The sequence below is a fragment of the Gorilla gorilla genome, chromosome 19 (assembly GCF_029281585.2).
Source record: "Gorilla gorilla gorilla isolate KB3781 chromosome 19, NHGRI_mGorGor1-v2.1_pri, whole genome shotgun sequence".
Classification (NCBI taxonomy): Eukaryota; Metazoa; Chordata; class Mammalia; order Primates; family Hominidae; genus Gorilla; species Gorilla gorilla.
The window spans coordinates 44,693,069-44,706,385 of NC_073243.2; the positions used below are offsets into that span (position 1 = coordinate 44,693,069).

General features: G+C 38.1%; 1 protein-coding gene across 23 annotated transcripts in view; it reads left to right on the plus strand.

Annotated features, from left to right (window-relative positions):
* The window catches only part of CENPK (centromere protein K), a 46,444-nt gene that overhangs the window by 22,236 nt on the left and 10,891 nt on the right, over positions 1–13,317 (plus strand). For all 23 annotated transcript variants that reach the window (XM_019013720.4, XM_055367679.2, XM_004058774.5 and 20 more), the window contains 3 exons: positions 11,497–11,579; positions 11,677–11,775; positions 12,114–12,240. In XM_019013720.4, coding sequence (XP_018869265.1) covers positions 11,497–11,579; positions 11,677–11,775; positions 12,114–12,240 — 309 coding nt within the window. The remainder of the gene's footprint in view (positions 1–11,496; positions 11,580–11,676; positions 11,776–12,113; positions 12,241–13,317) is intronic.

Below are 13,317 nucleotides of genomic sequence, written 5' to 3' on the forward strand. Positions count from 1 at the left end.
CAAACCCAGTTCTTTTGGGGTTTTATGGAAGCTTCATTATGTAGGTACGATTGATTAAGTCATTTGCCATTGATGACCAGCTTAACTCTCAGTTCTTCTCCCCTCCCAGAGTTTTGAGGGGTGGTGCTGAAAGTCCTAATGCTCTAGTCAGGTTTTGGTCTTTTTTTATGACCAGCCCCCATCCTGATGTTACTGAGGGGCTCCCAGCCGTCAGTCAACTCATGCATATGAAAAGATACCACAATAGGGATAAAGACCAAATATATATTTTACAATATCACAATGTTATTGCACAGTGGAGTAAATATCATTCTTATTATAAAGAGGCAGAGAGCTGAATTGCATTCCTGCCCTAGTGTTTTGTGAAAGATAGAACTTATAGGAATGAAATTGAATCTTTGAGGAAATATTTAAGAAAAGTATTGAAGGTATGGCTTGGCTTCTCTTGACTGTATAGTAAAATGTGGGAAGTTAAAAATGACTTAAATTGCTAATAAAAAATGAAGCTGAATTTAAATGTTTGAAAAATTGTCAGCCTATCCCTACTGTAAAGAATGAGAAAGGCTGTTTGGGAAAGAACTTAAAGGGTGTGGCCAAATGACCATCTGATAAGGAGATTAGTCAGCCGTCTCAGCTGAAGCCAGGTGCTGTTGTTCAAGACAATGGAAGAATGCAATGTAAGGGCTACAGGAGTCTGTGGGACCTTGGGCCATACTGCCTAGCATGAACTCATTCTCTGCTTCCTATACTTAGACTGTGTTCATCAGTTGCCCCAGGTATAGCTTCAGTGTGTCTAGGTGTGGTGGAGACTGCAGTGATCACCCTTCTGGAGGGTCATATCTCCTCCAGGGTGCAGAAAGCGCAAGCCAGGGGTAATGGCTGGTTCCACCTGGGTTTTAAAGGAAGGAGCCTCCTGGCAGAGCCTTGAGCTTATGACCTCAGTCCAGGAGAGCCATGGTACCCAGGCACAGCGATACTGTGAGTGAAGCACAGACAGAGAGCTGCTAGAGGGCCATTTTGCCAAGCTGTGGGAACAAGGATGCTCAGAGCTGTGGGTCCCCAAACACCTGCTCAGCAAAGCTGCAGGGGCAGAGCCACCTTCTCCCTAGTGGGCCTTGAAGACAGCATTGAACCAAAGATTATTCTTGGGCCTTAAGATTTAATGTTTACCCTATTGTGTTGGGAGTTAATTGGGACATGTTACCCCTTCTTTCCTATTTTGTTCTTTTGGAATAGGAATGTCTATCCTGTCCCTCCCACCATTGTATTTTTGAAGCCCATAACATGTTTGATTTCACAAGTTCACAGTTGGAGATCAATTTGCTTCAAAATCTATTGTACTGTGAATTTTATTCATTTAATTTAAATCATATTTAGATGAGATGTTAGACTTCAAACCTTTGAGTTGCTGGTAGAATAAGTTAAGACTTTTGTGGCTATTGGGATGGAATGAATGTATTTTTGCATGTGAGGAAGTCATGAATTTTCGAGTTTTAAATATGAATGTCCAGACAAGGATCATAGACACTTTCTCAAAACTTAAATGTCAATAATGTCATGTTTTTAAAGTGTCAGTTCATAAGGTTAAAATATAGAAGAGAAGATGGAAGCAAACAAAAACTTTTACAAGTTGTAGAGCATGGAAAGAGGTAAGTATGTGCCTAGAGACAGAAATCATGATGAAAAGAGTTTGCCCCCACAAAATTGAAGAAAGTCTTGGGATTTGAAGGAAACTGTTACTGCAAAACTCAGAGTTCAAGTGTGGAGCTAAAATCAAGGCTATTTCTTTAAAGTCAGAATATAGATGGTTAAATCTTCTTAGCTTACTGTTGCTAACTTCTTACCTATATATCTGAGAACAGGAAGTATATGATATGGAGACATTAAACTAGTGGGGCTCTTGACTCAGGGATACCAGGTTGGGTGGTTAATAGGGGTGGTGTGCAGGTCAAAAGTCAGAAAGATCAAGTTAACATTTTTATTCTGCATGGTGTACTGCTAGTTCCCTCCATCGCTCTGTCTGCAGAGGTCCCTAGTTTTTTATTTCATTTATGAAAAATAAAACTTACGAGGAATGAAGTTGAATCTTTCGCTGAGAAAATATTTAAACGAAGTGTTGAAGGTATGGCTTGGCTTCTCTTGAATGTATAGTAAAAGTGAGAAGAGAAAAATGACTTCAAGAAATTGCTAATCAAAAAAGAACATAGCCTTAGACAGGAGATAAAATATTTTGAAAAGAAAATATTTCTAAGTAATAATATATGGAGTCCCCAGTGAAAAAGTAGGGTGGCCACACATCATAAAGCCTTATTCATAAACGTAGCATTCATAGTAAGTTTTTGAGTTTTGAATAGGAATGTCCAGACAAGGATCATACACATCTGTGAAATGTCTCCAAGTTGAAAGACAGAAGTTCAAAACAACTGAACAAAGATGAGCCTCAAGGAGAGACGCTTCAGGGAACCAACGAGAATTTAAAGAAATACCATCCACAGGATAAGAAAAAATTTTGATCCCACAAAATAACAATGCCATTTTTTTAAAAAGGGCCACTTTACACCGTCTATGATGGCTATAATCAAAGAACAGACAATAACATGGGTTGGTAAAGAAGTACAAAAATTGGAATAGCAATACATTGCTAGTGGCAATGTAAACTGGTATACTATTTTAGAAAGCAGTGTGGAAATTTCTCAAAAGGTAAAAGAGTAACTATGTCGCAGCAGTTTCATTCCTGGATATATACCCAGGAGGAATGAAAACATGTATGTATCCACATGAAAAGTTACACATGAATGTTCATAGCATCATTTTTCTTACAGGCAAAAAGGGAAAACAACCTCAAATATCCATCAATGAATGAATGAATGAATAAAATGCAATATATCCTAACAGTGACACATTATTGGACAATAAAAAGAAATGAAGTAGAGATACATGCTAAAATATGGATGTACCTTGAAAACATGCTAAATGAAAAAAGCTAGCCACAAAAAACTGCTGTCTTAGTCTGTTTTCTTCTGCTATTGCAGAGCATCACAGACTGGATAATTCATTTTGAAAAAGTTTATTCACCAGCCGGGTGTGGTTGCTCACACCTGTAATCCCAGCACTTTGGGAAGCCGAGGTGGGCGGATCACGAGGTCAGGAGAGACCATCCTGGCTAGCACGGTGAAACCCCGTCTCTACTAAAATACTAAAAAATTAGCTGGGCGTGGTGACGGGTTCCTATAGTCCCACCTACTTGGGAGGCTGAGGCAGGAGAGTGGCGTGAACCCGGGAGGAGGACCTTGCAGTGTGCCAAGATCGCGCTACTGGACTCCAGCCTGGATGACAGAGCGAGACTCTGTCTCAAAGAAAAAAAAAAAAAAACAAGTTTATTCACCTATAGCTGAAAAAGTTTATTTAAAAAGTTTGTTCATACATAGTTGTAGGGAGAATTGAGCACATCTATGCAACTCTACTAGGAAAGAACTCCTGTAAGCTTCTCCCATGTGCCTTTTTCTTTGTCTGTTTTAATGTTTCCTCTCACTTTAACTCCAACAGAACAAAGTTCCAAATTTTTAACTGCAGAACTTAAAAAGGTTGAGAATCTAAGAGCATGGTGCTGTTTTTGGTGAGGGAGGGCCATCTTACTGTATTATAGCACAGCAAAAGGATAGAAGGTGGAAGTGAATACAAGAGACAGGAAAAGGCAGGGCTGAACTCCCATGACAACTAACCTATTCTGGCAATTATGGCATTAATCACTTCATGAGGGTGGAGCCCCCACGACCCAATTGCTTCCCAAAGACCCTACCTCTTAACACTGCCACAATGGCAACCAAGTTTCTATAGTCATGGAAATGTGAATAATGGGTCAGGAATGGGAAAAAAAGGACAATTGGAATAATAGAAGAAATAAAGCTAAAGTCGAATTATGAAATTTTACCATTATAAGTTGCAGAATATTAAAAAATCGAAGGCAAGAAATAATAAAATAAATAATACATGGACATTTTCTCAGAATAAAAGATAATTATTCTCCCCCCCAACCCCTACATATATATATTTTTTTTTCTTTGAAACAGGTTATTACTCTGTTGCCCTGGTTGGAGTGTAGTAAGATTATAGCTGTCTCATCTCAAACTGCTGGGGTCAAATGATCTTCTTGCCTTAGCTTCCCAAGTAGCTAGGAGTACAGGTATGTGCCACCATGCCTGGCTAATTTTTTTATTTTTTATTTTTGGTTTTTTTGTAGAGATGGGGTCTCACTATGTTGTTAAGGCTGGTGTTGAATTCCTGGTCTCAAGCAGTCCTTCCACCTTGGCCTCCCAAAGTGCTGAGATTACAGGCGTGAGCCACTGTGCTTGGCTAAGATAATGATTCTTTACATTGAAGAAGATCCACCAAATTTCCAACACAATGAATTTAGAATGACCCATGGCAGATGATCCAGCAAAATTTTTCCCTTTCATAGCAACTCTTAGCAACCCCAAACTAGCAACTGTAGCTTAGAGTGGCCAAAATCCAAACTTGATGCAGTGCCAGCATCTGTCCCAAAAACTTTCATTTTAGCTATTTTTCATTACAGTTAAACATAAGAAGGGGATTGTATATTTAGCTTGTTTCTCATTTTACATTTTGTTGTATATTCAGTGAGCCAGCTCTACAGGAGCTGGTTCTATCATTGTATATTTTACTGGTAACTTCTACCTACAGTAACTTATCGCAGTGCAGCTGTTGTTGTTTTATACCATCGGTGACTCAGTAACCATCTGGCATCAAACTTTACCCGCCCTGTAATCCTTCCTTTTCTCAAACAGTGCTTTCCTTATGTTTCAGCTAGCAGGAGTTATAGGAAATCTCATTTGTAATGCTAGTTGTGTCAGAGTTTTCTCTAAGACTGCCCTCAGGTGCAATGATTTGTGGGATAGACTCACTGGACTCAGAAGAACTGCTGTTCTCTTGGTTGCAGCTTATTAAAGTGAGAGAGAACATTACAATGAACAAAGGAAAAGGCACATGGGATAAGCTTATAAGAGTTCTTTCCCAGTAGAGTTGTGTGGGTGCGCTTAATTCTCCCTGCAACTATGTGTGACGTGGCAAGTTGGCAGCCAGAGAATCTCACTTGAGCCTTGTTTAGGGTTTTTATTGGGAGTCAGTCAGGTATGCATGCAGTGCTTGTGTAACTGACCTTAACTATTTATACTCCATCCGCCTAGACTAAAAATGCATTTAACACAAATCACATAGTTAGCATAAACTCTAATCAAGCTGGTGCCATGTGACCCAAGGTTCTAGACATAGAAAAGTGCTCATCAAGTAGAGTATTCCAAGGGCTCAGAGCTTATTTTCAGGGAACTGACCAAGGGCAGTTCTGAAGACAGGCTTTAGTAATGTCCAAGGTTTTTGCAGTCTAGGTCTGTTGAGTTAACTCTTTCCTGCACAATTGTCTTTTCACCTCCCTCCCTCCCTCCCTCCCTTCCATCCTCGACAGGGTTTTGTTCTGTCACTCAGGCTGCACTGCAGTGGCATCATCTCAGTTCGTTGTAACCTTGACCTCAGGCTTAAGGGATTCTCCTACTTCAGCCTCCTGAGTAGCTGGGACTATGGGTGTGCACCACCATGTCTGGCTAAGTTTTGTATTTTTTTGTAGAGAGGGGATTTGCAATGTTGCCCAGGCTTGTCTGCACTCCTGGGCTCCAGTGATCTGCCTGCTTCAGCCTCCCAAAGTGCTGGAACTACAGGCATGAGCCATGGTGCCCGACTTCTTTTCATTTTCTCTGTGGTGTTTTGGAGAACTTAAGTTCCTAATTTGATTAACTCCATTTAATCAAGTTTTCTATTAAGGTCTGAGCTCAAATCTAAGAACTGTTTGCCCAACTCAGAGTTACAAAGATTTTCTCCTATGTTTTCTGTTAAAAGTTTTTAAGTTTTAGGTTTCAGTATTTAGGTTCATGATCCATTTTGAGTTAATGTTTATGTATATATAGTATGAGTTAGTGATATAGGGTCATTTGTTTTCATTTGGATACTGACTGTTCCAGCGGTATTTGTTGAAGAAACTCTCTTTTCTTTTTTGAATTTCCTTTACACTTTTGTTGAAAATTAATGACCATGTATATGTGTATCTATTTCTGAACTCTGTTTTTCTCTATTCTGTGCTTTGGATATTTCTGTTTTTTTGTTCTATGTTTCTGTCTTTAAGCCAATACCACATTATGTTTTTTACCAAAGCTTTAAAATAAGTCTTGAAATCAAGTATTATGAATTCTCTAACTGTTGTTGTTTTCAAAATTGTTTCATATTTCCATGTAACTTTTAGAATTGGTTTGTCATTCTGCCCCATAAAAAGCTGGAACTTTGATTGAATTTTCCCTGAATCATAGGTTAATTTGTGGAAGATTGCTATCTTTAACATACTTAGTCTGAATGCAGATCCATTAGCACTGTATCATCTTTGTATTTATTTAGGTCCCCACTTGTTTGATATTTAAACATTTTGTCTCACCAGTGTTTTGTAGTTTTCAGCATACAGGTCTTGCACATCTTTTGTCAAATTCATCCCTTTATTATTTCATAATTTTGACTATTAAATGGTATTCTTTTAAATTTCAATTTTTTTCTTTTTCCTTTTTTTTTTTTTTTTGTTGAGACAGTGTCTCGCTCTGTCACCCAGGCTAGAGTGCAGTGGTGCCATCTCAGCTCACTGCAAGCTCCACCTCCCGGGTTCACGCCATTCTCCTGCCTCAGCCTCCCGAGTAGCTGGGACTACAGGCATCTGCCACTATGCCTGGCTAATTTTGTTTTGTATTTTTAGTAGAGATGGGGTTTCACCATTTTAGCCAGGATGGTCTCGATCTCCTGACCTCATGATCTGCCCACCTTGGCCTCCCAAAGTGATGGGATTAGAGGCTTGAGGCACCGCACCCGGCCTTAAATTTCAATTTTTATTTATTACTAATAAATACAAATACAATTAATATGTATATATTGATTTTGTATCCAGTGAACTTGAGAAACTTTTATTCTACATACTTATTATCTGAGTAATCAAACACAGTTTTACATATCTTTTCCCTTCTGTATAATTTTTATATCTTTTTGCGGGGTTATTTTGCTGTCCTAGAACTTGTACTTCAGTAAAATATTGAATAGAAACGGTAAGAATGGACATCTTTGCCTTGTTCCTGATGTTATCGGAAAGCATTTGCCCTTTCACCATTAAGTGTGATGTTAGCAGTAGGTTTTTCGTAGACACTTTTAATCAGATTGCGGAAATTTTCTTCTGTTACAGTTTATGAAGTCTTATTTTGTTATTTTATTTATTTATTTATTTATTTATTTATTTATTTATTTATTTATTTATTTTGATACAGGGTCTTACTCTGTCACCCAGGCTGGAGTGCAATGGCACGATCTCAGTTCACTGCAATCTCTGCCTCTCGGGTTCAAGCAATTCTCCTGCCTCAGCCTCCCAGTAGCTTGGATTATAGGCACCTGTCACCGCTTTGGGCTAATTTATGTATTTTTAGTAGAGACGGGGGTTTCACCATTTTGACCAGGCTGGTCTTGAACTCTTAACCTCAGGTCCTCGCCCTCCCAAAGTGCTGAGATTACAGGCATGAGCCACCGCCCCTGGCCTAAGTCTTTTATTTTAAAATCACAAATTAATATTGAATTTTGTCACTTACTCTTCCTGAATTTATTGAGGTTATTAAATGTTTTTCTCCTTTTTTAAATCTATTGATATGGTGAATTACATTGATTGATTTTTAAAATTGATTTTTTTTTTTTTTTTTTTTTGGAGATGGAGTTTCGCTCTTGTTGTCCAGGCTGGAGTGCAATGGCGTGATCTCAGCTCACTGCAATCTCCACCTCCCGGGTTCAAGCAATTCTCCTGCCTCAGCCTCCCAAGTAGCTGGGATTACAGGCATGCTCCACCACGCCTGGCTAATTTTGTATTTTTAGTAGGGACGGGGTTTCTCCATGTTGGTCAGGCTGGTCTCAAACTCCCTACCTCAGGTGATCCGCCCGCCTCAGCCTCCGAAAGTCCTGGAATTACAGGCAAGACCCACCACCATCCCATCTCTACTAAAAATACAAAAATTGATTTTATCTGCCTGCTTAACTGCATATTCCTGTGATAAACCCCACTTTGCCATACTATATTAATCTTTCTTATTTATTGCTGAATTTAATTTGCTGAAATTTTATGAGATTTTTGCTTCTATGTTCATGAGGAATATTGGTCTGTGGTTTTCTTTTTTGTGATGTCTTTGTTAGGCTTTGATATAAGGGTAATAGCAGCCTCATAGAACAAATTAGGAAGTATTCTCTCCTCTTCAAAAGAGTTTGTATAGAATAGTAATTTTTTATTCCTGAAGTATTTATTTGAATTCACAGAAGAAACCATCTGGGCCTAAAATTTTCTCATAAACTGAATAAAAATTTAGAGATGAAAAAAAATTTTCATCTGTGAAAATTTGTAATTACAAATTCTATTTCTCTGGAGCTAGTCATATTTCTTATTTGTCTAAATGAGCTTTGGTAGTTTATGTCTCTCAAAGAATTTATTCATCTGATTTGTCAAATTTAGTGACAAGATTGTCCATAACATTTCTCCATTATCATTTTAATGTTTGTAGTGATGTCACCTCTCTCATTCGTGATATTGGTGATTTATGTCCTTCTCTCCACCCCGTAATTAATCTAATTTTATTGACTTCTCAAAAAACCAATTTTCATTGCTTTTCCCTTATTTTTATTTTTTTATTTTGTACTGATTTAACTTCTTTGTTGTTGTTATTATTTCGTCAACTTACTGTGGGTTTTATTTGCTCTTTTTCATATTTCTTATGATAGAAGCTGTGGTTATTAATTTGAGAGCTTTCTTTTCTTTTAAAATAGGCTTTTAGGCCGGGCACAGTGGCTCACGCCTGTAATCCCAGCACTTTGGGAGGCTGAGGCAGGCAGATCACGAGGTCAGGAGATCGAGACCATCCTGGCCAACATGGTGAAACCCCATCTCTACTAAAAATACAAAAATTAGTTGGGTATGGTGGCATGCACCTGTAGTCCCAGCTACTCGGGAGGCTGAAGCGGGAGAATCACTTGAACCTGGGAGGCAGAGGTTGCAGTGAGCCGAGATAGTGCCACTGCACTCCAGCCTGACAACAGAGCGAGATTCCGTCTCAAAAAAAAAAAAAAAATAGATTTTTAGTGCTCTGAATTCTCATCTGATTACTGCTTTTGCTTCATCCCAGAAATCTTGATGTTGCATGTCAATTGTTTGGGGGATGAAAAAAAAAAAGACAAATTTTGATGTTAATGTTTTATTTCTATTCAGTTATAATAATTTCCTGTTTTCATATTGGTTGCTTCTTTGACCCATTGATTATTTAGATGTATGTTTTTGGTATCCAAATAGTTGCAAAGATTTCTAGATACCTTTCTATTATTTTTCAATTTAATGCCATTGTTAGACCATATTTAATATAATCAATATGATTGCATTGAAAGCTATGTTATTGATTTATATTTTTCTGGGGGAGGGAGGGTTGGGAGCAGAGGATCTCGCTCCATTGCCCAGGCTGGGTGCAGTGTTGATATCATAGCTCACTGCAGCCTTGAACTCCTGCCCTCAAACAACCCTTTCACCTTAGCCTCCTAAAGTGGTAGAATTACAGGAATGAGTCACCAGGCTTGGCCTTGATTTATCTTTCTTTTCATCCTACTGTTTTTCTGTTCCTGTTTTCTTCTTTTCCCACTTTCTTGGATTGTGTGTGTTGTTGTTGTTGTCTTTGTTGTTGTTGAGGCAGGGTCTTGCCTTGCAGTGGTATGATCTCAGCTCACTGCAGCCTCCACCTCCTGGCCTCAAGTGATCCTCCTGCCTCAGCCTTCCAAGTAGCTGGGACTACAGGCATGTGGCACCATGCCTGGCTAATTTTTGTATTTATTTATAGAGACAGGGTTTCACCATGTTGCCCAGGCTGGTCTCTAATTATCAGTATTGGCTTATTAGTTACTTATTTTCTTTGTTTTCATAGTTACTTTAGGGTTTGTAATATACATGTTTAACTTATCACTGATTTATGTTTAGAAAAAGCTAATGGAAACCCTTGTGATCAGGAGAATAGAACACTAGTGCTTATTGTAATTCTCTTTAGTCTTCTTTGTTGTTCCTAACATCCCTCAAGCATACTTCTGCCCCTTCCTTGGCCTTTGTACTTACTATTCCCTTTCCCTGGAACATTCTTTTGCTAGAGAATAACATAATGTTTTCCTTTGTCTTCTTTCTCTGTTATTTAAATGTTACCTGATCAGAGAAGTCTTTCCATATCATACTACCTAAAACATCCATTTCTTGCTCTTCATACCTTTACTTTTATTTTGATTTTTTTTTTCTTTATGACACTTGACCATTGCTGGAGTAAACGTCTGGATTCCCCTCTTTGTTCTGTTCAGCTTTACATCTCTCCCTCCTTCAACAGTGCCTAATAGTCAATGATTGATCAACAAATTTGACTGAATGATTGATTGAATAAATATTGAATGAGTGAGTCATTTGTGTCCGTTTTGTACAGTCTCCTTAGTAAAGGTACCTGGGGCCGGGCGTGGTGGCTCACACCTGTAATCCTAGCACTTTGGGAGGCTGAGGCGGGTGGATCATGAAGTCAGGAGGTCTAGACCAGCCTGGCCAATATGGTGAAACCCTGTCTCTACTAAAAATACAAAAATTAGCTGGGCGTGGTGGCACGTGCCTGGATTCCCAGCTACTCGGGAGGCTGAGGCAGGAGAATCACTTGAATCTGGGAGGCAGAGGTTGCAGTGAGCCGAGTTCATGCCACTGCACTCCAGCCTGGGTGACAAAGCAAGACTCTGTCTCAAAAAATAAAAATAAAAAATAAAAGAAAAGGTACCTGGGCCGGGCACGGTGGCTCACGCCTGTAATCCCAGCACTTTGGGAGGCCGAGGCAGGTGGATCACAAGGTCAGGAGATCGAGACCATCCTGGCTAGCATGGTGAAACCCTATCTCTACTAAAAACACAAAAAATTAGCCTGGCATGGTGGCGGGCACCTGTAGTCCCAGCTACTCAGGAGGCTGGGGCAGGAGAATGGCGTGAACCTGGGAGGCGGAGCTTGCAGTGAGCTGAGATGGCACCACTGCCCTCCAGCCTGGGTGACAGAGTGAGACTCTGTCTCAAAAAAAAAAAAGAAAGAAAGAAAAGGTACCTACTCTCTTATTACTGAAAACACACCATTATTTTGCCTTTCAATATGATATTGAGATTTACTGCTCAAAACCTCTTGTATTTTTTAATTTAACCATAGAATATTACCACAAATTTAGCGCCTACTGTATATTTACCTTTTCAAATGCTTTCTGCTAGGCTTTTTCACTACTGATGTCTGAATGGAAGTATCCTGGACCACTATGTAAATTTGACTATCGTTCAGAAATAAAACTGGGATTAAAGACCAAGCAATTAATTTGAATTATTTTATTCCAGTTCCAAAAGCTGAGACAAGATCTTGAAATGGTACTGTCCACTATGGAGTCAAAGAATGAAAAGTTAAAGGAAGACTTAGAAAGGTTTGTTTATGTTATAATTACCATTAATCATTCATATATATTGTGACATTTAAAGTTTTATTTAGATATTGCTTGTTTTGTTTTTCCATGTCGAAAGGGAACAACGGTGGTTGGATGAACAGCAACAGATAATGGAATCTCTTAATGTACTACACAGTGAATTGAAAAATAAGGTTGAAACATTTTCTGAATCAAGGTATTAATTTTATGTTCTAGGTTTTTAAAATAGGAAAAGTATTTTATTTTTTGTGTTACGTGAAACATAGATGAAGTTAAATGTTACCAGGAATCAGGAGTCTTGCCCTAACTTTTGTTAACTATTAGCTATTATATGATCTTTTATGGGTGACTTGACTTGACTGTACCTTTGGTTTCTCTACTTGTTATATAGACATTATTTTCAAAAAGGTAGTTATTTGGTTTGAGCAAATGAAGTTTTAACAAAGTTTTTGATCAACTTCATGAATAACTAGTTACATGTGCGTATGTGTTGTATCAGTTAAATGTTTCTCTTAATTTTTTTTAATCTATTAGAATCTTTAATGAACTGAAAACTAAAATGCTTAATATAAAAGAATATAAGGAGAAACTCTTGAGTACCTTGGGCGAGTTTCTAGAAGACCATTTTCCTCTGCCTGATAGAAGTGTTAAAAAGAAAAAGGTAAGTTTTAGAGAAGACATTTATGTAAATTATCATATTTGAAATTATTTTAGGTGGGTTTAGAAGCATATTTTCTTATTTAGTTCAAAGGTATGCACATATATGGAAATATGCCATTATCACATTATACTTATTGAAAGACTAGAAGCAACCTAATTGTTCAATAAAATGGGATTAAGTATATGTATATTTTTGGGGGCAGGGGGGCGGGGGGACAGAGTCTCTCTCTGTCACCCAGGCTGTAGTTCAGTGGCGTGATCTCAGCTCACTTCAACCTCTGCCTCCTGGGTTCAAGTGATTCTTGTGCCTTAGCCTTCAGAGTAGCTGGGACTACAGGTGTGTGCCACCATGCCCGGCTGATTTTTTGTATTTGTAGTAGAGAGGGGATGTCACCAAGTTGCCCAGGCTGGTCTTGAACTCCTGAGCTCAGGCAATCTGCTCACCTCGGCCTCCCAAGTGGGACGATTAGATGCTAGGATTACAGGTGTGAGCCACTGCGCCCAGCCAGAGTATATTTCTTATATTATATCCATATGATGGGAGTAAGTCAGCTTTTCATATAATGTATTGAACACCTTCAAAGAAGTTAATGAAATACAACTTATTGTTGAATGAATAAAACACTGATGATTAAATTGTTTGAATCTAATTTATGTTTAAAAATTGATAGTGCTTATGTCTGACAGCTAGGATTGTAGGTGGTTTTTTGCTTTTCACAATTTTTTCAATTTTCTGTGATGAGTTTGTACAACTTTTTAAATCAAAAGAATGATGTTTAAAATTTGTTACAGGTTAATGTAAGTTATTGACTATTTTAATAGTAGCTATAATGAAATAAACCTTTTCTGAAAAAGCAAATAAATATTTTATTGAGTGAAAGAAGATTGTGAACAGTTCATATATATATATATATATATGTATGGTGTTAATAAGACTTTTGAAATTGGAGTAATCATTGAATAATAATATGTTTAGTTTAATCATTTTCAGCATAAAATCTTTCACGTCTCCCTAGGGAATGAAGTCTGTAAACTCCTTAGAAATCTCTTCATTAGGATTTATACTATGGACTTCTAT